Source organism: Phacochoerus africanus, chromosome 13 (genome assembly GCF_016906955.1).
Source record: "Phacochoerus africanus isolate WHEZ1 chromosome 13, ROS_Pafr_v1, whole genome shotgun sequence".
In the NCBI taxonomy this organism is placed as follows: Eukaryota; Metazoa; Chordata; class Mammalia; order Artiodactyla; family Suidae; genus Phacochoerus; species Phacochoerus africanus.
The window spans coordinates 18,003,075-18,028,802 of record NC_062556.1 but is presented as its reverse complement, the minus strand read 5'-3'; the positions used below and the strand labels follow the sequence as shown (position 1 = coordinate 18,028,802).

At 37.2% G+C, this 25,728-nt stretch overlaps 1 protein-coding gene across 1 annotated transcript in view; it reads right to left on the bottom strand.

The window, feature by feature from the left end:
- KPNA3 (karyopherin subunit alpha 3) overlaps nucleotides 1–25,728 on the bottom strand; it is an 82,634-nt gene that overhangs the window by 16,475 nt on the left and 40,431 nt on the right. The window contains exons 2-9 of the mRNA XM_047755866.1: nucleotides 18,128–18,172; nucleotides 8,169–8,258; nucleotides 7,947–7,976; nucleotides 7,806–7,858; nucleotides 7,573–7,668; nucleotides 5,595–5,680; nucleotides 2,626–2,712; nucleotides 2,091–2,260 (exon numbers count right to left, since the gene is read on the bottom strand). Coding sequence (XP_047611822.1) covers nucleotides 2,091–2,260; nucleotides 2,626–2,712; nucleotides 5,595–5,680; nucleotides 7,573–7,668; nucleotides 7,806–7,858; nucleotides 7,947–7,976; nucleotides 8,169–8,258; nucleotides 18,128–18,172 — 657 coding nt within the window. The remainder of the gene's footprint in view (nucleotides 1–2,090; nucleotides 2,261–2,625; nucleotides 2,713–5,594; nucleotides 5,681–7,572; nucleotides 7,669–7,805; nucleotides 7,859–7,946; nucleotides 7,977–8,168; nucleotides 8,259–18,127; nucleotides 18,173–25,728) is intronic.

Sequence of the window (25,728 nt, the reverse complement as noted above, 5' to 3'; positions counted from 1 at the left end):
AAAATCTGCTAAATTCAATCTGAAAAACCAAAACCAAATTTCAGATGTCTAATTAAAATCTGGCAGAGATTAATGTCTCTTAGAGGAAAAATAATTGTTTTCAATAATCTTCTATATGAAATACGTCAACTGGAAAGAACGAAAATGTAACTATACAGCGCAGCTATTTTTAAAAAGCTATTCTTTTTTTTTTGTCTTTTGCTATTTCTTGGGCCGCTCCCGTGGCATATGGAGGTTCCCAGGCTAGGGGTCAAATCGGAGCTGTAGCCACTGGCCTACGCCAGAGCCACAGCAACGCGGGATCCGAGCCGCGTCTGCGACCTACACCACAGCTCACCGCAACGCCGGATCGTTAAGCCACTGAGCAAGGGCAGGGACTGAACCCACAACCTCATGGTTCCTAGTCGGATTCGTTAACCACTGCGCCATGACGGGAACTCCTAAAAAGCTATTCTTAAACTGCTGTCAATGTCTCACTTACCTGCATAAAGTAAAAATAAGATCTTTTTTTTTTGTCTTTTTGCCATTTTTTGGGGCCACTCCCGTGGCATATGGAGGTTCCCAGGCTAGGGGTTGAATCGGAGCTGTAGCCACCGGCCTACACCAGAGCCACAGCAACGCGAGATCCAAGCAAGCCATGTCTGCGACCTACACCACAGCTCACGGCGGCAACGCCGGATCCTCCTTAACCCACTGAGCAAGGCCAGGGATCGAACCTGGAACATCATGGTTCCTAGGCGGATTCGTTAACCACTGAGTCACAACGGGAACTCCTAAAAATAAGATCTTAAGACGCTACGTGAGTCAAATTAAAGTTTCTGACCTCAGATTTAGTCAAGAAAATTATGGCCAGTATTGAGTTTGCTGAATTCAGGCATTACAGATCTTTCTTTAATCTGGGGGGTCGGGGGGGGGAAACTGGAAGGAATTACTAAGTACCCTTCCCTTAAAGGCAAAAGGTGGCCCAAGATGGCAAAAGATGTCAAAACTATAAAGATGAAAGATTCAGGAGTTCCCATTGTGGTGCAGTGGAAATGAATCCGACTAGGAAGCATGAGGTTGTGTGTTCAATCTCTGGCCTTGCTCAGTGGGTTAAGGATCCGGCATCGCTGTGAGCTGTGGTGTAGGTCACAGACTCGGCTCAGATCTGGCGTTGCTGTGGCTGTGGCGCAGGTCAGCAGTAACAGCTCTGATTAGACCCCTAGCCTGGGAACCCTCCATATGTCACGGGTATGGCCCTAAAAGGACAAAAGACAAAAAAAAAAGATTAAAGATTCATAATCAACATTCTCTACAGTCAAGTGATTAAAGGCTATACAGGATTTTTTGAAACTTAACATACTTAGATCCATTTACAAATCAGGTGTAGATAGAAAAGATTTTATTTTGTTTTAATCCGTATATTTAACACAAAGCAGGTCACACATCACGAGCACTAATTTTGTCAGGAATCAAGGGAAATTTCAATTGGACTTCAGGCAAATTCACTCATGAACATTTGAATATAAGTTCATCATTTTATCTGTAGCAATCCCTTGTTTTTTTTAGTGTTAAAAATCAACAGTGTGGCGTTCCTGTTGTGGTGCAGTGGTAACGAATCTGACTGGTATCCATGAGGATGTGGGTTTGATCCCTGGCCTCGCTCAGTGGGTCAAGGATCTATGAGCTGTGGGTGTAGGTTGCAGACGTGGCTGTGGCCAGCACCTACAGCTGATTCGACCCCTAGCCTGGGAACTTCCATATGCTGCACCTGTAGCCCTAATAAAGAAAAAGAAAAAGAAAAAAAAAAGCCAACAACAACAACAAAACAATGCAATGTAGCAATAAAATGCTGACATTTTATTTTCTTTGGCATTTTTCTGCTTGAATTTTTTTATGTTTTCCTGAATTGTGGATTGACATTCATTCAGGTGCCACAAGTCTCAACTTGTATTTCACAGGAGTCAAAAGTTAAGTGTGACATGTTACTTTAAAAAATCTCATACCTGCAATGAAATCAGTGTTTGCATTATTTCATTTCCTGTGCATGAAAATCTAAAGCATAAACATAGGGAAAATATACCATCTGGCCTTTGCAATTCTTCATTTACCTCCTGAACTGTCTCCATAGGCGGTGGGGGGTCCTTATTCCTGCAGAGATTGACAATGACCCATGTGACGTTCCGAAGGAAGGTGATGGGAATGGAGGGATTGATGAAGGACAGAAGAGGTTTGACAACTCCCAGTGATATGACATAATCTCTACATTGAGGACCATCACCTACAGAAATGAAAATTGTATTTAAAAAAAAAATTACATTCAGGATGAGAAAGTCTGAAATGTATGCAATGGCTCATGTCGGGACACTGATGTTCTATGTTTCCTCACCATTAGTCAAGGGCATCAAGCACTGCTGTTCCGCCAGATTTTGATTTGGGGAACACAAATTTAACCTACCAATCCTGATAGAAAATTTTATATCCATTTCAAAGAGGTACCATCTGAAGTTAGTATTAATGAGGCAAGAAGATAGTCAACCCACATTAAAATCAGAGGAAACATAGTGTGTAATGGCTATGCCAATGTAGGAAAAAAGTTAATTAAGATACTTAAGTGGAGTCTTTTCAAACCTAAATGCAACTTACCTATAATATTTCCCAAAGCCCATACTGCTTGTTCACAAACATTCTGATGCGGTGAATGAAGAAGTCTTAGAAAAAGAGGTACGGCATCTACAATAAAAAAAAAAAAACCCTCTTATTTATACGGCAAAATGTTGAAGAGTTTATAGATTTCAGCAGAGTTTGGCACACCATAGCTGCCCAATTATAATTCACTGAATGAATAAATATGGCAAATACCTTTATCCTAAATAAATTCTATATTTCCCCTAATAATATTCAAGTAATAGACCTATTGAGAGGGTCTAAAAGTTACTATGAGAGTGTTAATTAAAAGAAAACAGCAGCATGAAATTTTTCTTATAACACATTAAAAAAAGTTTCTACCCTGAACATGTAATCTTAGAATATAATACTTTTAGTCAGTGTGATCCCTATTGCTGATAGGGGACTAACTATAAAGAACTGAGTATTCCCACATCAAGCCTACTTTATGTATCAAGACAACTTATCATTATAATACTTAGTCTTTACATAACTTACATGTTAATTCAAATTCCAAAACAGTGGTATCGTACTCACTTCAGATATGAAATTAAGAAAAAGTGGGAGTTCCCGTCGTGGCGCAGTGGTTAACGAATCCGACTAGGAACCATGAGGTTGCGGGTTCGGTCCCTGCCCTTGCTCAGTGGGTTAACGATCCGGCGTTGCCGTGAGCTGTGGTGTAGGTTGCAGATGCGGCTCGGATCCCGCGTTGCTGTGGCTCTGGCGTAGGCCGGTGGCTACAGCTCCGATTTGACCCCTAGCCTGGGAACCTCCATATGCCGCGGGAGCGGCCCAAAGAAATAGCAAAAGACAAAAAAAAAAAGTGGGAAAAAAAAAAAGAAAAAGTTAGATCACTTTTTCTTAAATTTTCTTAAATTTGAGTCAACTGTATACTACCTGTAGGATTTTTAGCTGTTTATCTCTATACTACTACTTGTATTATTTAATGTTTAAATTAAAATAGACTCATTTTAATAGCTTTACTGAGATATAATTTACATGCAATACAATGTCTGTTTTAAGTGTATAATTTAATGATTTTTAGTATTTATACAGGGTTGTGTAGTCATCACCACAATCTAATTTTACAACATTTCCATCACACCACCCCTGCCCCAAGAAATCCCATACCCACAATAGTCCTAAGACTCTCTCTCCCAGTTCTAGGCAACCACTTACTCTTTCTGCCTCTATAGCTTTTTCTATTCTGGACATTTCATATTAATGAAATTTTATAGTATGTAGTTTGGATTCTTTCGCTTGGAATAATGATTTTGCAGTTCATCTACGTTATGGCGCATATCACATTTTGTTCTTTTTTATTGCTGAGTAGTATTCTATGGTATATCACATTTTGTTTACTACTCATCAGCTAATGGACACTGGGGTTATTTCCATTTGGGGGCTATGATGAGTAATGCTGCTGAAAACATTTCTGTACAAGTCTTTATATGGACCTACTTTCTTATCTCTTAGTTTCACATAGTAGGGGAACTGCTGGGTCATGTGGTAACTCTATGATTAACCGTTTGATAAACTGTTTTCCAAAGAGGCTGAACTATTTTACATTCCCACCAGCAATGTATGATGGTTTGAATCGACTAATATTTGTATTTTAACTAATTTTAGTCATCACTTCTGTAACAGAATACCAGTATCAATTACCACACACGGAAAATAACCAAAAAATTAAAAATGAAAACAAGGAGTTCCCGTCGTGGCGCAGTGGTTAATGAATCCGACTAGGAACCATGAGGTTGCGGGTTCGGTCCCTGCCCTTGCTCAGTGGGTTAACGATCCGGCGTTGCCGTGAGCTGTGGTGTAGGTTGCAGACGCGGCTCGGATCCCGCGTTGCTGTGGCTCTGGTGTAGGCCGGTGGCTACAGCTCTGATTCAACCCCTAGCCTGGGAACCTCCATATGCCGCGGGAGCGGCCCAAGAAATAGCAACAACAACAATAACAACAACAAAAGACACACACACACAAAAAGAAAACAAAATATTGTTATTTAATGGTACCTACTAGTCTCTATTGAAAGCCTTAGTCTAAAATCTGTTCCCTTTCTTTTACAACTAACATCTACCTAGAAACCTTTTCTTTGACATTACTGAAATATCCGAAACAAAAGTGAAAGAAATAGATTCTCACTACCTGATTCAATGAAACTTACTGCTATTTCATAAGTGGTAAGCTACTCAGCACTTAGGAACAGAATCTATCTTTCTTTGTTTCTCTCTCTCTCTCTCTTCTCTCTCTCTCGCCTTTTAGGGCTGCACCTGCAGCATGTGGAAGTTCCCAGGCTAGGGGTTGAATCGGAACTACAGCTGCTGGCCTACACCACAGCCACAGCAATACAAGATCTGGGCCTACACCACAGCTTGCAACAATGCAGGATCCTTAACACTAAGCAGGGCCAGGAATTAAGCCTGAATCCTCATGGGTGCTAGTTAGGTTTGTTTTACCTGAACCACAATGGGAACTCCAAAACAGAAAATTTAAAACCTATCATTAGGAGGTGATTTATAAAATATAAAACCTTTATTCGCTTTTTAGTAACCACAATTCAAATTATTAAATGATAGATTACTGATGGCTATAGGAAAGATATCAACTATCATAACGTACAATATTCACGAGTTTAAAAATGTTATAAGACAAAACTGTCTTTACAATAAAACCCCACTTCTATCCCTCTGCTCAAAAAAAAAAAAAAAAGTCCAGGGAGTTTCTGCTATAGCTCATCAGCTTAAGGATCCAGTGTTCTCTGCAGTGACATGGGTTTGATCCCTGGCCCAGTGCAATGGGTTAAGGACCTGGCATTGCCACAGCTGTGGTAGGTTGCAGCTGAGACTCAGATTTGATCCCTGACCGAGGAAATTCCATATGCTATGAGTATAACCAAAAAAAAAAAAAAAAAGTTCAGCAAGTAAGGAAGTTAATTTACTTACTAGACTGTACAACAGCTTGCGTCTGTGCAGAAGTTCCTGATGCTATATTAGTTAATGCCCAAGCAGCTTCAAACTGTAATGAAGGACTGTAAAAAAACAATAAAAACAATCTTTAGACATATAATTACCATTTATATTTATGACCTGCAGATTATAAGGTTATCCTTTACTTTGTCCTTGAATTTCACCCTGTTGTATCCAACTGCGTGTTGGATTTTTCCAGCTGAATGTCTCACTGGCTCTCAAAGTCAGTCAATATAAACTTACTCCTTTATGTCCACTGGTAACTGCAGCATTTAGCCATTCGTTATTTTTCTCGACTCCTTCCTCTCCCACAGACATCTAATCAATAGGTCATATCAATTTTACCTCTTAACTATTTCTTCTATTTCTAGCACCATGCCTAATAAAACTATGCTAGCTGCAGCCCTCATCATCTTATCTGAATCACTGCCACAACTTCTGGCAGGTCTTAAAGCTCTGATTCCACTACACCATCTGCTTTATATGTTGGAGACATTATAAGGCTACATAATTTTGCTAAAGGGATGAGATCATTATAAACTGGAATTGTGAAGGAAGCTCTCACACAAAAAAAAGAATACCGAAGAAGCTTTTCAAAGAGGGATAAATAAAGAAAGGCGCCGACAGCTGGAAATACAAATAAGTATCATGGGTGGGATGATCATGATGTATACAGATGACTGGGAAGAGATCAAGAGAGCTGAAGCCAAGAAGGTATACAAAAATATAACATGCGATGAAACTGAAAGGGTAGGTTATCTTAAGTGCATGTGCGGTGGGACTAGTAGGCCCCACATCTCAGGCTTCAGAACTTGGAGTTTATTCTATAGACATACTAAGTATAGAGTGCTACTGAAAAGTCAAGTAAAGAAAACAATGTTGGGAGTTCCCACTGTGGCTCAGCACATTAAGAATCTGGCACAGTGTCCATGAGGATGCCGGTTCAATCCCTGGCCTCGCTCAGTGGGTTAAGGATCCAGCATTGCACAAATTGCGGCATGGGTCACAGATATGGCTGGGATCTGGTATTGCCATGGCTGTGGCGTAGGCCTGAAGCTGCAGCTCCAATTCGACCCCTGGCCCAGGAACTTCCATATGCCACAGGTGTGGCTGTAAAAAGGAGAAAGAGAGAGGGAGGAAGGGAGGAAGGGAGGGAGGAAGGATGGAAGGAAATAATGTTGAAGTCCATGCAGAATGGATAAAAAATGGTTAAAGGCTGATGTAGGAAAAATCTGTTAAGAAGGAATTATTTACATTAAGTTAGGATAGATAATAAAGATATATTCTTTTAAATAGAAGAACAAGGTAGGAGCTGGTGGTAGTGAGCAAAAACCAAGGATAGTCAAGGTTAAGGACTCAGAAGAAACCCTATAAATACTGAAGAAAGAGAATGAGGTGGTGTTTTTCCCTTTCTATTCTGGAAAATTATAAGCTGCCCTCTTATTTTTAATTTATCACAAATGAAAACAGTGAAGTTAGACAACTAATCATGGTTGGAGTTCTGTTAAAGACTTCACAGAGTATCAGTGGATCCGCTGGAATATTCCCGGGGTAAGAAAGAGCCACTCAGTTCTGGAAACCATTCATGTTGACTCAAGTCATGAGGTTAATCTATATATAGACTCATAAGCAAAGAGTGACTCAAACACTATTTGGGTTGTTTTAAAATATTACTTAAAAAAACCCAACTAACAAAGACTATAAATCTTTGAGACAAATCTTTGAGACAATAAACAGAAGCTAAAATTTTCCTAGAAGATATACAAACATGTATGTTATACATTAAAGAGAGAAGCAGTTTATGTCTGCTGAGTATGATCACAGAATAAGAAAATTACACAAAAATGCATGACAAATGAAAAACGTAATAAAACCAAATAGAACCCACTGGTTTAATAATCATAAATTTTCACTTAGCTGAAATAAGTGAACAGAGAGTCAAATTCATACTTACTTATCATCCCTTTCTAGACATTTAACTAGAATTGGTAAAATCCCAGATTTTATTAGGTCATCAATTGGTGGATTTCTGTCACTGGATAACAGCTTTCTAGAAAAAGAAATATAAGAAATTAACTGCTATCATTTTCAAACTATGAACAGAAATAACAACATACTATTTCCAGACTATCAGCTAAGACACCCTAGGTGTGACATCATTCTCTCTCTGGATAAATTAGTACTTACCTTGCAGCCTGGACAGCACTCAACTGGACAACTGGGTTATCACTTGTGGCATTCTGCAACATCAAATGTAAATTTCAGAAATTAAAAATAAAAATCAATGTCAAAATACTTCAAAATGAAAATATTATATTAATAACATACCTGCAATATAGCTTCTAGTGTGACATTTTGCTTAAAAGAAAAAAAGATAGTTCAGCAAGTAGTTTAATAGCAAAATTTATTAATTAAATAATCTATTGACTAAAGTTAAGAGTTAATGTACCTTAATTATCATTGTAAAATTGACCTTAGATTGAGAATAAAGTTCTCTGGCTATTATAAAAAATTATTTTTAAAACACCTTATAAGAACAAAATAACATACTGCTTTAAAATCAGCATCAACATCTGAATCTTCTAAACTTTCTTCTTGGGGAACATTTCTTTTTTTCAGTAAGTGTTCATCTCTTTTGTTCTGAAAGGTAACCAATAAATAGTTTAGAAGTCACGAGGGCTGCTGTTAATGAAAAATCCATTAAAATTATCTCAACTATCAGGCAATTGTGAAACACTGTTTTCTAAATCAGGGTAGTATGAATTATATGTATATACTGCAAACCAATGACAGGCTACATTTTGGATTTGGTAACAAAATTGACTGGCTTAAAGATCAGCTTTCATATACACACATACAAAATTTATCAAGTACCAATTGTTTTGACCAATACTGAGCCTCCTAACCTGTAGTGAGGATTTAAATTTTAAAATTATTATTATTATTAAGTCTAGCAAATATATTTCAACTATTTGGCTAGCTTTCATCAACTTATTGCTAATGGTTGCCTGAAGCAATTTATTAAGAAGTCAGCTTAATGAGAAAGAGTTCACTGCTCAAGCGTTTATTAAATCTGTATGTTTGTTGGGAGTGTGGGGAATGGAAACTTATTAGCATAAATGCCACCTACTTGCTATCACCCCAGATTTTAACTTTTGCCACATGGCTTTTATAATAAGAAGTCTATACTAGCAAAAATATTTCTGTATTTTATGAGATTTCAACTGCTTATAATGGCAACTTGTGCCATTTCACACAATATGTAACTTTGGATAAATTACACTTTCCTCTAAATTTTGAGTTTGTCTACAGAATTAAGTCAAATAAATTAGATGAAAGATTAAGTGATTTCTAAGATCCTTTCCAACTTAAAATTTCAAAGGATTTACTTTCTAGTTTTCAACACAATATTTACAGAAGTGTTTGATTATAAGTTATTGATGAGGTATTAATACTGATGTTATAATTCAAAAAAAAAGAAAATTAATACTAGAACTATATAGCTGAAGCTTACTCACTTATCTGCATGCATCTACTTTTATCCTATGTATAAGCAAGTATGTTTAAACAAACTGATGCTTATGTATATGCTAATGCTTAGGAGATTACTAACTTCAAATTACATCTCAGCATACTTATTTAGTAGTAACTATTCAATTCTTTACTATTTTAAAATTAATGCATCTCACAAACATGAAAATCCATGCATTGACATTTTATAGTCTCAGGTGGCTGCCCCATGAAATACTTCTTAATTTATAGAGGAAAATCCTGGCAGACAGCATCTTAACCAAATGGCAAAGGTTATCATCAAGAGTAAGGGAAAAATCAACATGATGTGCCTTCTGGTATGATGTATCGAGGATTTGAGTTCAATCCCTGGCCTTGCTCAGTGGGCTAAGGATCCAGTGTTGTCTTAAGCTGTGGCGTAGGTCACAGATGTGGCTCAGATCTGGTGTTGCTGTGGCTGTGGCACAGACCACAGTTACAGCTCCGATTTGACCCCTAGCTTGGGAACTTTCATATGCTGCAGGTGCTGCCCTAAAAGGAGAAAAAAAAAAAAAAAAACTGGTGTGGGGAGTTCCTGCCATGGCACATTGGGTTAAGAATCCAACTGTAGTGGCTTCGGTCACTGCAGATACATGGTTTGATCCCTGGCCCGGCACAGTGGGTTAAAGGATCTGGTGCTGCTGCAGCTATGGTGTAGGTCCCAGCTGTGACTCAGATTCAATTCCTGGCCTTGGAACTTCCACATGCCGTGGTGCAGCCATAAAAAAACAAGCAAACAAAAAATAGTCCGTACTCTTCCTTTAAGTATACCATCATGAAAGATAAAGACTGAAGAACTGCTGGCTGAAGGAGACTTAAGAAACATGACACTAACTGCAATGTCTAATCCTAGCTTGGATATAAAGGAATTATAAGGAACAACCAGCAAAATATGAGTAGGGTCTATGAATTAGATAGTAAAAATTTATCTATGTAAACTCGACACATGCACCGTCGTCATGTCGAAAGGTGTATGAACTGATGTATTACGGGAGTAATGGGGCACTGTGCTGCAACTTAACTGCTTCAAGGAAAGAAAAAAAAGATGTATGTGTGTCAGAAAGTAAGACAAAGGCAAATATGGAAAAATGCGAAGAATCAAGGAAGCCAGGTGCTGAGCAATGGGTGTATGGTTTTTCTGTGCTATCCCTGCAACTATGAATTTCAAACTTCAAGTTTAAAATTTTACCAAATTTTTAAAAATCTATGCTTTATACTTTGTAACACAGTTAATCTTAAAATCTATTATATGGTAATTTTTAACATCTCTTAGAATTTAAGCCACTTTTAAAACTTTCAATAAAGTTTATCCATGAACAGATAATAAAACAAAAATTATTCTAACCCTAACTTCATTCTATTTTCGTTGTTTCCTTTAACTTCTCCAGAGCCTGAGTAATCAAGCTTCCAAAAGGCCTTTTAGGGATCTTACTCCCCCCATTCCTCCTACTCTCCCAGGTATTTCAGGCATAAAAGCAATATAAAGCATAAATACAACCAACGCCTCCTCTATATACGGATGTCCAATCCAGGGATAGCATTTTACCATTATATATTATCCCTGCTGTAAGGAAGCTCCTTTCTAATCCTAATTTATGAAGTTTTTCTTTTATCTTAAGCCACAATATGTAATTAATTTTATTAAGTTGTGCTTCTTTTTGTAGCTACTGAAATGAACAGTTTTCCTCTTTCATCTATAAATGTTGTAAATTAATTGATTTTCTAATGTTAAACTTAGAATCTTGCAATGTTAAATTTATAACCTTATTAAGTCCTGGGATAAACCTTTCCTGGAGTTAAAAATATATATGGAGTTTCTGTCGTGGCACAGTGGAGACAAATTTGACTAGGAACCATGAAGTCGGGGGTTCACTCAGTGGGTTAAAGATCGGGCGTTGCTGTGAGCTGTGGTGTAGGTCGAAGACGAGGCTTGGATCCCGAATTGCTGTGGCTGAGGCGCAGGTTGGCAGCAGTAGCTCTGATTAGACCCCTAGCCTGGGAACCTCCACATGTGACCGGTGTGGTCCTAAAATGCAAAAATAAAATAATATATATACACACACACACACACACGATATATATATATATATATGTATATATATATGGTGATATATATTATTAGATTCAATTAACTAATATTTTATTTGCTTTTTTTTAAATGTATGTTCATAAGTGAAACTGGTTTTTAAGCATCTTTTCTCATGCTGTCTTGGTCTGGTTCTTGGTGTCACGGTTTGCTAGCCTCAAAAAATGAGTTGGGAAGTGTTCCCTCTACCTTCTCTGAAACCATTTAATATGGCTGAAATTGTCTTCTGAATGTTAGCTGGAGTTCCACCTGTAAGGTTACTGTTTCTTTTCAGGGGGGTGGGGGAAGTTAAATTTTTAGCTACTGATATAATTTAATTATTTTTAGACCTATTAAGGTTTTTTATTTTTCTTGAATAAGCTGGGTAAATTTTTTCCACTAGGAAATTATCCATTTCACCTATGTTTTCAAATTTATTGGCATAAAATTATTCACATTCAAATTGTGGTTGATTTTTAAAAAATGGCTATAATTCCCCTTTCCATATCTATGCCTCCAGATAACCTAGTCTTGCACTTATTCCAGATGTAGCTTTTTTTTTGGCCTTTTCTAGGGCTGCCTTCTCGGCATATGGAGGTTCCCAGGCTAGGGGTCTAATTGGAGCTGTAGCTGCCGGCCTATGCCACAGCCACAGCAATGCGGGATCCGAGCCACGTCTGCAACCTACACCACAGCTCACGGCAATGCCAGATCCTTAACCCACTAAGCAAGGCCAGGGATGGAACCCAAAACCTCATGGTTCCCAGTTGGATTCGTTAACCACTGCGCCACGACAGGAACCCCCAGATGTAGCTATTGACTTGCTTTGGCAATGGGACATTAAGTAAATGGACCTGAAAAGTGCCTACACATCCAAACATGTCCTCTCTCTTGCTGCTTCTGCAATTTTAGAACCACCATGTGAAAGCTCTGAGCTAGACTGCTAGACGCTGAGGTCATGTGGGAGACAACCATGGTCTCATCCAACAGTCAACTTGTGTGGGACCATCTTAGATCATCTAGTCACAAGCTAAACCACCAGCTGACTGGAGATGAAGGAAGGAGCCCAGCAGAGATTAGATGAAGTTTCTAGTCTATATTAATTGGTGTGCTGACAAAAGTATCTCCCACAATGATCATGTCTTTGACAAATTTCTCCTTGTAATTCATCAATCTGGCTTTACACATATTTGAACATATGTTTTGGGGCATATACAAGTTTAGTGTTATTATTGCTTCTTAGTAAGTTGAAACAATCTATTTGAATTGAAAACATCCTAACATAGACCATTTTGGGCACTGAAGGGCAAGAAAGTCATACTGTATTCTTAAAAAAAATGTACAAGTTTGGATTAACATTTACACACTACTATATATATATACACACACACACTATGTATATATGAATAGTATATACATTTCTACGTATATATGTGCATAACAATCGCTTTGCTGTATACTGGAAACTAACACAAAATTGTAAATCAATTATACTTGAATAAAAATAATTTTTTAAAAAATATATACAAGTCAAGAAAAGATTATTATTCCTGGGGAAGGTTTCTGGTGATCTAATTAATCAGTAAAAGAAAGGCTTCACCAGAATCAGTAACTTACACTGTACTTGTGCTTGTAAACCTACAGATTTTTATCCTCTTAGAGACTGTACTATAATAAGTTCAGCATCTATAAAAGGTATCTTTTTCTTTTGTTAAGTGGGAGGGGAGCTCAGACGATATGAGAACTTGTCTAGTTTCTACACCTACCTTATCTCAAACACATACACACAGATTATTAGATCCATTTTAAAGTTCCTTTAGAAATCCATTATTAATCTATTATCTCATATGTATTTAATACTTCTTAGATCTGCTTTCTTTTTTTTCTTTTTAAAGAAAATGGTTATTTTTTTTATGGCCACTCCCACAGCACGTAGAAGTTGCTGGGCCAAGGAGAGAACCCAAGTCCCAGCAATAACCATGCTGAATCCTTTTTCCCTTCTTTTATTTTCTTTAGGCTGCCCCCCTGGCATATGGAAATTCCCACAAGGGATCCTAGCTGGAGCTCCAACCTATGTCTCAGCTGCAGCAATGCCAAATCCTTAACCCACTGAGTTGAGTCAGGGATTGAACTGGTGATCAAACCAACACCTCCACAAAGATAAGATGGATCATTAACCCCACTGCGCCGCAGCAGGAACTCCACATGCTGAATCCTTAACTACTAGGCCACCAGGGAATTCCTAGATCAGTTTTCTGACAATTGGTTGAACACATGGAATTGCCTCTTTGTAAATCAAAAGCTTTAATTAACTATGGGAGATTTCTTATAACTCAATCTAATGTTTTTTGAGTTAACAAATTCTGTATTATTAATCTCTATATGAAGTTCCTTTTCATTCTATCTTGAAAAAGTGGTTTGCAATTCTTTACCTAAATCTGTAGAACAAGTCATCAGTTACTTCTTATACATGTTATGAAAAGGATATTTACCAGTCACATTCCAAATTTGAATAAATAATTAAATTTGTTTTAACCAGAAATACCCTCATTCTTTTAAATCTTTATCTAGTTTTAGTTCCTTTAAAAGTCAAACATTAATTTTAAGATGAATAAATCGGGACACAGAGAATCTGGCTAAATTAAATAATATACTTGGGAAATATTAATTAAGATGTGAACCCAGAGACTAGAGAACTACAGAGACTATTGTGGCTACAGAGTCTGCTTTTTCTTTTTTTCTTTTTCTTAGGGCCACACTCGCAGCATATGGAAGTTCCCAGGGTAGAGGTGGAATCGGAGCTGTAGCTGATGGCCTATGCCACAGCCACAGCAATGCTGGATTCGAGCTGCATCTGTGACCTACACCACAGCTCACAGCAATGCCAGATCCTTAACCCACTGAGCAAGGTCAGGGATTGAACCTCTGTCCTCATGGACACTAGCAGGACTCGTTAACCACTGAGCCACAACGGGAGCTCATAGATCAGGGTTTTTCAAATTAAAACTTTTATTGAGGGTAACTCCAAATCTGTATGCAGTTGCAATAAATAATGCAGAAATCCCTTGTATAGTTTACCCAGGTTCCCCCAATGGTAATGTGTCGCAAAACTATAGTAAAATATCACAACCAGGACACTGATGTTAATAAAATCCACTATCTTACTCAGATTTTGTCTTACTTGCATTCAACTTATGTGTTTATGTGTATTTAGTTCTATACAGTTTTATCACCTGTGTAGGTTCTTATAGCCACCATTCTAGTCAAGATACCAAACAATTCCGAAACCAGAAAATGCCTTCCTGTTGCTCTTTTATAAGCAAACCACCTCCCTCTCACTTCCCTTCCTCACTAACCCGTAACCACCACCAATCTGTTCATTTCTAAAATTTTGTCATTTCAAAAATATTCTTAAATGGAATCATACAGCATATATACTCTTTGTAATGGGATTTTTTTTTTTTTTTTGCAAAGCATAATTCTCCGGAAATTCATAAAAGCTGTTGCTTCTATCAGGAATTCGCGTGTTTTCCAGAGTGATTATACCATTTTACATTCCCACCAGCAACATATGAGGGATCTAGTTTCTCTGTATCCTCACCAGCATTTGGTATTACCACTAATTTTAGCTGTTCTGATATATGCTTTTAATTGGTTTTAACCTTCATTTCCCAGATGGCTAATGATGCAGTAATCATCATCATGACTGCTGTCTGTATACCTCCTTCAAGGAATTTTCTCTTCACTTCTTTTGTCCATTTTCTCATTGGATTGTCTAGGTTTTTTTTTTTACTGTTGAGCTTTAAAAGATCATTCCATTTGCTGGAAACAAGTCCTGTACTTTCAAGAATCTCAGTGTCAGTAATAACAATGCTGTGATTTTCTCCTCAATGGAGCAATAAAGACAGCAAGGCTGGAATCAGACACTCTGACCGTAAAGAGTGGAAGAATCTTCTCTTTAGGACTCTACACAACTCTACGGAATCATGTCAAAATCAATTAAGCTTTGTCTCAAGTTTAGGCTTTGTTTTTTTTAGGAAGGGGTCACTTTCTTGCTGCTTACTCAGGAAATTCTCAAATGTGAAATGAGGAATTATCTGAGATTTCTTTAGTTACTTTCATTTTGATCTTCCTACAAAGATTTTCAGGAATTAATCATAGTAATTGGAAAGGAAATGATGTTATCCAGGAGGAAAAAAAGAAAAGGAAATAAGAGGACTCTAAAGTAACCAAGGTGAATATTAAAAAAGATGTACTCTGACAAGCAAGATTTTTAATTCTATAAATTAAATACAGAGGGCAGGCACAACTATAAAAGGAACAAATCACCAAATATAAGTGAAGAGCTTAGATTTATGAGCATATCAAAAGGTCTAAAAAGCTTAAAACAGGGGAGAATTCTGAATAATACCAAGAGCAATACAAACACAGAACTATACTCCAAGCATGAAAAGTTAGGAGAAAGTAAAGGCTCACAGCTGGGGAGAGCTGCTGTAATGTGAAGAGATGACAAAAAAAGAATAATTATTTCCAGTTTTATTTCCACAGGCTCTATTAAAGTTAATGATCTTCATAAGATGAATGAAAAACCAGATACAGAAGGACACACATTATTCTATTTTATAAAGTTCAAAATATGAAAAATAATCTACAGTGTTAGAAATCATGATAATGTTATCTTTGAGGGAAAGAAGTAACTGGGAAGGGTCCCTGGGATACAGGTAATGTTTTCTTATTTAGGAGCTGCTTACACGGATGTTTGCACTTTGTGGAAATTCATCAAGCTATATACTTAAGCTATACTGACATTTTTGTGGGTATGTTATACGTTAATAAAAAGTTAAAAAAAAAAAAAAGAAGAAGAAGAAGCTAAGTCCAAAGTGTTAAGACTGGCAACGAGCTCACCTTACTCACTTTATTAAGCTAAGGCTTAAGTTCGTTTCTCTGGTCCAAATGACCGAAGCATCTGAAAAACTTGAAGATATGATTGCCAAATCACTGTTGTTAATCCGTAAGTATTCACAAAGAAGTTAAGGAATTGAAAGAACATGGGATTAGCAAGTACTTTTCAAATTTAAAAATGGGTGAAAGGGGTACAGGATAATGGATTTCATGAATTATATACCAAAATATCGATGCTGAGCAAAAATTCATGACACAAAGTGGGTATAAAATAAATACTTATTGAGACTTATTGAGTAAACAAATGCACAGGTCCATTTAATTCTAGTGACTCACTGAGAGAGTGTGTACTCTCAGAATCAAGACCTTTCTCTGTAAAACTGAAAAGTCAAGATGATAATATATGAGTTTTACAAGTAGATCAACAAAAGGATCTAATCTAAGAAAAACACAAAGATTTAGAACTGTTTCAAATCTAGTTTTTAAAATGTACATGTATACAGACAGAACTTACTATGTGTACTTTCTTTCTTTTCTTTTGGCCCTTTTAGGGCCGCACCGTGGCATACAGAAGTTCCCAGGCTAGGGGTCAAATCGGAGCTGTAACTGCTGGTTTACACCACAGCCACAGCCAACTAGGGATCCAAGCCGCATCTGCGACCTCACAGCAACGCTGGATCCTTAACCCACAAGAGAGCCCAGGGATTGAATGCGCATCCTCATGGATACTAGTCAGATTCATTACTGCTGAGCCATGACGGGAACTCCCTATGTGTACTTTCTTAATTAATAATTAAAATTTGCTTAAAATAAAATATGCTTGCATGAAAACAATCTAATGAGGATAATTCAAAAATAATGGAAAAAAATAAAATAAAACCTAATAGCAGTTGCATTTAGTTGGTAAGATACAAGGTTATTCTACTTTTTCTTTTTTGCTTTTTAGGGCCGCACCTGCTGCATATGGAGTTTCCCTGGCTAGGGGTCGAATTAGAGCTACAGCTGCTGGCCTACACCAGAGCCATAGCAATGCCAGATTCAAGCCGTATCTGCGACCTACACCACAGCTCACGGCAATCCCTGATCGAGGCCAGGGACTGAACCTGCAACCTCATGGTTCTTAGCTGGATTTGTTTCTTCTGAGCCATGATGGGAACTCCGGTTATTCTACTTTTATTTATTTTTCTAAAGCACCTTTAACAAGGATGTATAACTTCTACATGAGGAAGATGGAGGGATTCTGTCCAGCACAAAGCCCACAGAAAGAGGATGTTAAGAAAAATCCAGAGTATCTAACTTCGTCAGATGTTGGGAGAATTCCAATGATAGTGGTAAAGTACTTCACACAGTTAGTACCTCAATAAGTGGAAGCTATTCTAAGTGTGTACCATTATAAATTATTTAATGATATATTTTTATGCTGTGGGTTTTAGGGATGCCCACTAATTTGCCAGAGTATTTTCATTATTCAAGTTACATAAAATTTTAACATCAGGAGTTCCCGTCGTGGCACAGTGGTTAACGAATCCGACTAGGAACCATGAGGTTGCGGGTTCGGTCCCTGCCCTTGCTCAGTGGGTTAACGATCCGGCGTTGCCGTGAGCTGTGGTGTAGGTTGCAGACGCGGCTCGGATTCTGCGTTGCTGTGGCTCTGGCGTAGGCCGGTGGCTACAGCTCCAATTGGACCACTAGCCTGGGAACCTCCATATGCCGCGGGGGCGGTCCAAGAAATGCCAAAAAGACAAAAAGACAAAAAAAAAATTTAACATCAGAAAAATCTAATTTTTATAACACAAATCACTCTTACCTTCCTCTTTTTAAATTTTTTATTACTCAATGAATTTATTACATTTACAGTACAATGATCACCACAATCCAATTTCATAGGATTTCCATCTCACAGCCCCAGCGCATCCCCCCACCCCTCGAACTGTCTCCTTTGAAAACTGTAAGTTTTTCAAAGTCTGTGAGTCAGTATCTGTTCTACTCTTACCTTTCTCAATTCAACTGTCACTTCATTTCTGTGTCTTCGCATTGTCTGAAAAGAAAAACAAAAACTTCATAAGTATGTAAATATTGATACTGCTGGTATATAAATTAGAGTCTTAGGCATTTAAGATTTAAATTTTTTTAGATTTTATTAAAGATTAAGGATTAATCAGTTTTAGACTTTAAATGATGAACTATATGAAGTTAAAAAGCCAAAACTCCTGTCTATTTTACTGGATATCTGTTGATTAGTTTTGTGGGCTGTGTAAAGTACGGCTTGGCTGCCTAGGATCCATTCCCCTCTCCTAACTGCATCCAGGATACTTTGGGGAATTAAATACTCTCCATTGTGTCCAGTCTTTCTTTTTTTTTTCCCCCTCTTTTCTAGGGCCACCCCTGTGGCACATGGAGGTTCCCAGGCTAGGAGTCTAACTGGAGCTGCAGCCGCTGGCCTATGCCAGAGCCACAGCAACGCCAGATCCAAGTCGCGTCTGCAACCTACATCACAGGTCATGGCAACATCAGATCCTCAACCCACTGAGCAAGGCCAGGGATCGAACCCGCAACCTCATGGTTCTTAGTCGGATTCGTTAACCACTGAGCCATGATGTGAACTCTGTGTGTCCAGTCTTGATGGAACCATCTATTAAAGCAGTTCATTCTCTCTTAGCATAAATAGGGTATGAGGCTCAAACTCGGCCATCAGAAACTCTCTCCTATAACTCTGAATCTTAAGCAAAATGTAAAGAAAAAAGAAGGCACATTAACTTGCAAAGGCAGTATTTGGACAAGGTAGTGAACCATGCCTATATCCTGGACTTGCTGTATACTGAGTTATTTGTTGTCCCTACTCATTTTATGAACTACCCCATATTCTTCCAATAAATTATGGTTTTGTTTAAGTCAGCCAGAGCTGATTTTTGATGCTTGCAACCAATGTATTGTTTCAAGTGATTCATGTTTTAAAAAAGTAAATGACTCATTGCCATGGCCTTAAAAAAATCACATAAAAGTGAAAATAAATTTGGAATAGATATCTTGTATCAAAAGGTAAGGAAATAACTGAGGTTTACTAAGACGCTCTCTCAGGAATGTCTTAGCAAGAATTACTGAAATGACTAGATATCCCTTCTCCCTTTGACAAAGGGATATGATAGATTATTTTATTACATGTACAAGCATGGTAAATGCTTACATTTTAAGAATAAAGGCTACATTGAAAGCTACATGTCATTATATATTATTATTTTAATGTACTGCAAGATTCAGTATGCTATTATTTTATTTAATGATTGTTTTGCTATGGTACCTCTGTAAAACTTTCTTAAAGTGGAGTGATAATCCCTTGCTAGGGAAAAAAGAAAATCCCATAGAACCCAAATTACAAACTTACTAAATATATGAAAATATTAATATAGACATAAACTCATGCTTAAATATATACTAAATGTAAACAAAATGGGCAAACAAAATTCAAATTAGTAACATTTATTTAATGTGATGGAATGATGTACTGGTAAAAACCACTATCACTAATAAGGTTCAAAAGTATAAAGACAGAGCACTGAATCTAATTTTATATTTAATATGTTTCTGTGTTCCAACTTGAACACTATTTTTTTTTGTCTTTTGTCTTTTTTTTTTTTTTAGGGCCACACCTGCGGCATATGGAGGTTTCCAGGCTAGGGGTCCAATTGGAGCTGTAGCTGCTGGCCTACATCAGAGCCACAGCAACGTGGGATCCAAGCCACATCTGCAACCTACACCACAGCTCACAGCAATGCTGGATCCTTAACCCCCTCTGAGAGAGGCCAGGGATTGAACCTGCAACCTCATGGTTCTTAGTCAGATTCGTTTCTGCTGCGCCATTACGGGAACTCCTTAATTTCAACACTATTAATACAAAGAGTGCTTTATGTATAAACTCATAAGTGGTAACAAATATTGGGCAATTCTCAAATACCAATATTGTTATTTGACCACTCTGTAAAGCTGTCTTCATTCACTTGAAGATCAGAACTGTACTACTGTTAAAATTTGCCATATGAACATCTAATCCAGTTGTTACTAGAACTGAGAAAAACATTTACACTGCAATAATTACAACACCTAATTGTTTACAATTTTTTTGAGAGTACATTAAAAAAAGGATCTAGGAAGCCCCCTCCAAAATGTAATCAAGTTACTGCTACATTGTAATTCCCATTAAAATAATGCTTTAGCTTTTATAGAAGTGTTAACTTCTGAAGTATGTAAATTAGTAATCCATATTTCAGAGGAAGTTAGTTAGCATGCGAAGCACCCAAATCAGGAGTTAACTCCCAATCAGTAAGTGCTCTGAGTATCAACATTTGAATTTTAACATGGGTTTGTTAAATAACATAAGAGAAGCTGGAAATAACTTTTATTTCTGAAAAGGAATTGTTCAAGATATATGGACTAACAAGGAATATTGTACAAGTGCCTTGATTTTTACTTGCTGGCAGTATTAGAATCTGGCAAGCCCTGCAGTCAATCTTCAGAGAAGTTTCTGAGTCTAAGCTTTCCTTTGATCCTGTGTCCCACCCTATCTTGGAGGATTTTGTCCCCTAATCCTAGTCAGATCTTTGTGGTATCTTCTTAGGGTTGAAGTTTTATTGCAAGGTGGTAGTTTAGAATCTAAAGGGCCTAAACCCGTAAAACAAGCTGTATGACTTTTTGTGACTGCTTCCTAATACATATCTGTATAAGCAGCAAATTCTAAGGCTTGTTTTATTATTTTATTTCACTGGTAGTAAAATTTTTAAGGGGAAACATCTATTACCTTCACCAATCTATAAAATTAGAAGCCTCCTTATTCATCCAAAAGAACCTCTTAGTGTAAATGGCCAAAAGGCTTAGCTTAGGCCAGTTAGCAACAGGTACTACTGCATATGACAGAAGCACCTTTCAATTAGTCATTATTTAGTCTCCTCTCTGAGTTACAGAAAAAGGATCCACCTTAGGCCCTCTCCTCCCTTATATTTTTCCCAGGTGATCTCATCTACTCTCAGGTCTTCAATTACTGTTTGATGGCCACTCCCAAATATCTATCTTTATTCAACCCTCTTGCCTGGGCTTCAAATCTCTAAGTACAATATTTACTAATTCAACAAAAATCTACTGAATTTAACCAAAAGGCACCAGGCAATGTACCTGCAACTAGGAGCAATTATAGTCTAGTACAGTGGTTAACAAACTGCAGCCTGTGAGCCAGTTCTGGCAAGCTGTCTGTTTTTGCAACTCAGCGCAAGAGTGGCGTGTACATTTTTAAGTGGTTACATTATAAATGATACTAAGTGGCTACACAATACCCTTATTTTTGTCTTCTGGCCCCCAAAGCCTAAAGTATTTACTGTCTTTTTAAGAAAAAGTCTGCCAGCAGCTGGTCTAGGGGAAATGGTAATAATAACCAGTAATACAAATATGTTAACAGTTAAAGTAAACAATAAATTTCTACATCAGAAGAAGATATGATCAGAGGGTAAGGAGAAGGCTTGATGAAGAATTAAAATATGCGTGCATGTGTGTAGTTTGAGGGTAGAGCATAGTTTATGGAACAAGGCCTTAAACTCAGCTGCTTATAAATATCAAACCTGCTCCTCTTCCCCCCTCACCAAAAAAAATCCCACCTATGCTTATATGACTATTCCCTATATCAGGAAGCAGCAGGACCATGCAAAACAGTTGCAAGAATCCCTATCCTGGGAGATCGTCCACGTCTACTCACTCTCATTCTCTGACATTCACCAAAACAGGACTCAAACTTACAAGCTTTATTGCCACTATCCTAGTCTAAACCATCATCATCTCACTTGGGTCACTACTAGTCTCCTAATTAATATCCTTCTATGTACTGAATCAGTTTTCCACAGTGCAGCCAGAGCATTTCTTTTTTAAATGCAAGCCTGTATTGTTGTTCTCTTGAATAAAACATCTCAATTAATTTTTTAAATCACTTGAAATCTTTCCCGCTACCAAAAAAAAAAAGTTTCCAGGACAGCCAAACCAAAACCCCATAGACCAGATTTACAGGATGGGTGACAAGGTAAACCCACGAATTCTCAAATACAAGAAAGATCTGGTTAAACCACCAACTATAGGACTCATATGGTCTCAGTATATCTGCAGAAGGAAACAGAAGGGGAGAAAAGTAACAGGGTTATTAAAAGACTTGAGGGGAAGAGAACCCAAAATCATGAATCATTAGAGTTTAGAAAGGGATGTGAGAATAGGTGCAAATGGAAGGGATCTTTTGCACATGACAACATTGTAAGATATGCTAAGAGTAGACTCAAAAACAAGGGCTGAAGTCCCTCGTTCTGGAAAAAGCCCCGGAACTGAAAACAAATTGCTGGGAGAATTTGAAGTGAGCAAGACAAGTATACTACAGCAAAGCAAAGAGAGGATCCAGATGAAACTGGTTTAGTGAAACAGAGCCACGTCTCAGAAAATGGGAAGATATAGACATACATTTTATACATATACACATAATTCTTTTTGGTTTTTTTTTTTTTTTTAAAAGCCAAACAAAAGTGGTAACCTTAGAAAAGCTATCCTGACCCATCCCTCACTCCAAAACGTTCAGGAAAAACCTATTATAAAATGAACAACAGGATGTTCGCTTGTGGCGCAGCAAGTTAAGGATCCGTCGTTGTCATTACAGTGGCATGGATTCAATTCTTGGCCTGGCTTGGGAACTTCCACATGCCACGCGTGCAAACAAACAAAAACATTAGAAAACAAAAACAATTTGACAATTGGGGTCAAATTCTATGCTATAAGACATAAAAAGCAGAATGATGCATTAGAAGACTTCTGAAATGCCACACCTACAAAACAGGTAAAAAAATTATATCCTAGCAAATGACAGAAAATGTCAAAGAACATTATAAATCGAAATTAGAAAAACCCAGAAATAAGATTCTAGAAATCAGAATTTGAAAGAAAAAATATTTCAGAAAGGAAACCTAACCAAGAACAACCACATAACAGACAGTGCTTAAGAGATAGAGAACGTGCAAAGAAATAAATTTTTACTCAAAAAAAATGAAAGTGAAAATTATTAGAATTACAGTGACAATAAAGATAATCAAAGAAGATTCTAGATACATAAGTCATCCTTAAAGAAGAAAACCAATGAAACAGAGCAAATACTAAAATCTATAATTAAAAAGAAAACAACATCCTGAAACTAAGAGACTTAAAATGAAACACTGAAAGAGTACAAAAAGTACCTGGGCTATCAACCCAGAAAAACCAATACCAAGATATATTAACTAATGGATTTCAAAAGAAAAAGAAGAGAAGAGAAGAGAAAGAAAGAAAGAGAAAGGCAGGCAAGCAAAGGAGAAAGAAAAATGCCTCTGGGACATTTAGCCAAAAAGTGTATATATAGTGATTTCTAAGGTAGATCTAATAAGTTAGTTCAACAAAGTCAAAGGATACAAGACAAAAATACAAAAATCAATCTGTATGCCTATATACTAGCAATGAACACACGGACAACAAAATTAAAAATACAAACAATATCATTAACAACCGCCCCCCAAAATACTTAGGTATGAACCTAATGATACATGTACAGGATATATATGTTGAAAATGACACAACACTGATAAAGGATATCAAGAAACTACAAAAAAAAAGAAAAAATAATGGAGAGACATACTGTGTTTGTTCATGGATTGGTAGATTCAACTTGACGTCAATTCTCCCCACAATCCACAATGATACAAGGCTTAACACAATTCCTCTCAAATCCCAGCAATACTTTTTGTAGATACAGAAAAAAAAAAAAAAAAGACTACTTTAAAGTTTATATAGAAAGCCAAAGTAATTAGAATAGCTAAAGCAGTTTTGGGGGAAAAAAGAAAATAAAGTGGCAAGAACCAGCCTATCTAACTTCAAGATTTATTATATACCTACAGTATTTAATAAACACAGTGTATACTGGTGGAAGAATATATACACTGATCAACGGAACAGAACGGAGAACCCGAAAAACAACTACATAAATATGCTCAACTGAGTTTTGAAAAAGGTATGAAAGTAATTCAAAGGAGGAAAGATAGACTTTTCAACAAATGGTACTTGCTATTCAGGTAGATACTGATAAGACAAATGTATGAAGCTCAATTTAAGACGCATACCTTACACACACAAAAAAAAACCCATGAAATGAATCATGTTTAAATATAAAACTGTAAAACTTTTAGAAAAAAAAACAAAACAAAACACTGAGTAAGAAACCTCTGGAGAGCCAAAGAAACCTTTGGAACCAGGCAAACAGTTCTTAGACATGACTCTAAAATCATAATCCATAAAAGGAATAACTGGTAAACTATACCTCATCAAAATTTAAAAACTGCTCTGAGAAAGCAAAATGTGGAGAGAATAAAAAGACAGTTTAGAGAATGAAAAAAAAAAACTTGCAAATCACACATACATATATGATAAAGGACTGATGTCTAGAATATACAGAAAACTCTTACTCAATATGAGAGTAATCAATTATACTAGAAAATTGGCAAAGAAATAAAGAGACATTTCATCAAAGAAGACAAATAGATAACAAATAAGCGTATGAAAAGATGTTCAATAATATCAGCCATTAGGGAAATACAAACTAAAACCACAATGAGATATTACTACACACCTATCAGTACAGCTATATTAATATTTGAGACAACACCAAATGCTGGTGAATATGTGCAGAAACCAGAACATTGCTGGTGGGAATGTAAAACACTATCTGAAAAACTTAAAAAAAACAAAAACAAAAACTATTTCTTAAAAAACTCAACATGCAAATACCACAGGACTTAGCAATTGTACTTCTGAACCATTTATCCTAGAGAAGTGAAAACTTATGCACACAAGAAACCTATACACAAAATATTAGAGCAGCTTTCTTTATAACAGCCCAAACCTGGAAACAACTCAGACATCCTTCACAGCTTAAAGAAATTGTGGCACATCTATACCATGGAGTGCTACCCAACAATAAAAGGAATGACCTACTAACACAATTAACAACTTAGATACATCTCTAGGGAATTATGTTGAGAGAAAAAGCCAATTCCAAAAGATTGATTCATACCCAATGATTCCATTTACATAACATTCTTGAAATAACAAAATTACAGAAATGGAGAAGAGATTAGTGGTTGCCAGGGATTGAGGATGGTGTGGGATGGGGCAGGGAGTAAGTATGACTACAAAAATGACATGAGAGGAGTTCCCATCGTGGCGCAGTGGTTAACGAATCCGACTAGGAACCATGAGGTTGCGGGTTCGGTCCCTGCCCTTGCTCAGTGGGTTAACGATCCGGCGTTGCCGTGAGCTGTGGTGTAGGTTGCAGACGCAGCTTGGATCCCGCGTTGCTGTGGCTCTGGTGTAGGCCGGTGGCTACAGCTCCGATTCAACCCCTAGCCTGGGAACCTCCATATGCCGCGGGAGCGGCCCAAGAAATAGCAACACAACAACAACAACAACAACAACAAAAAGACAAAAAAAAATGACATGAGAGAATCCTGTGGTGATGGAACTGGTTTATACTCAACTGTATAAAAATCAGTATTTTAC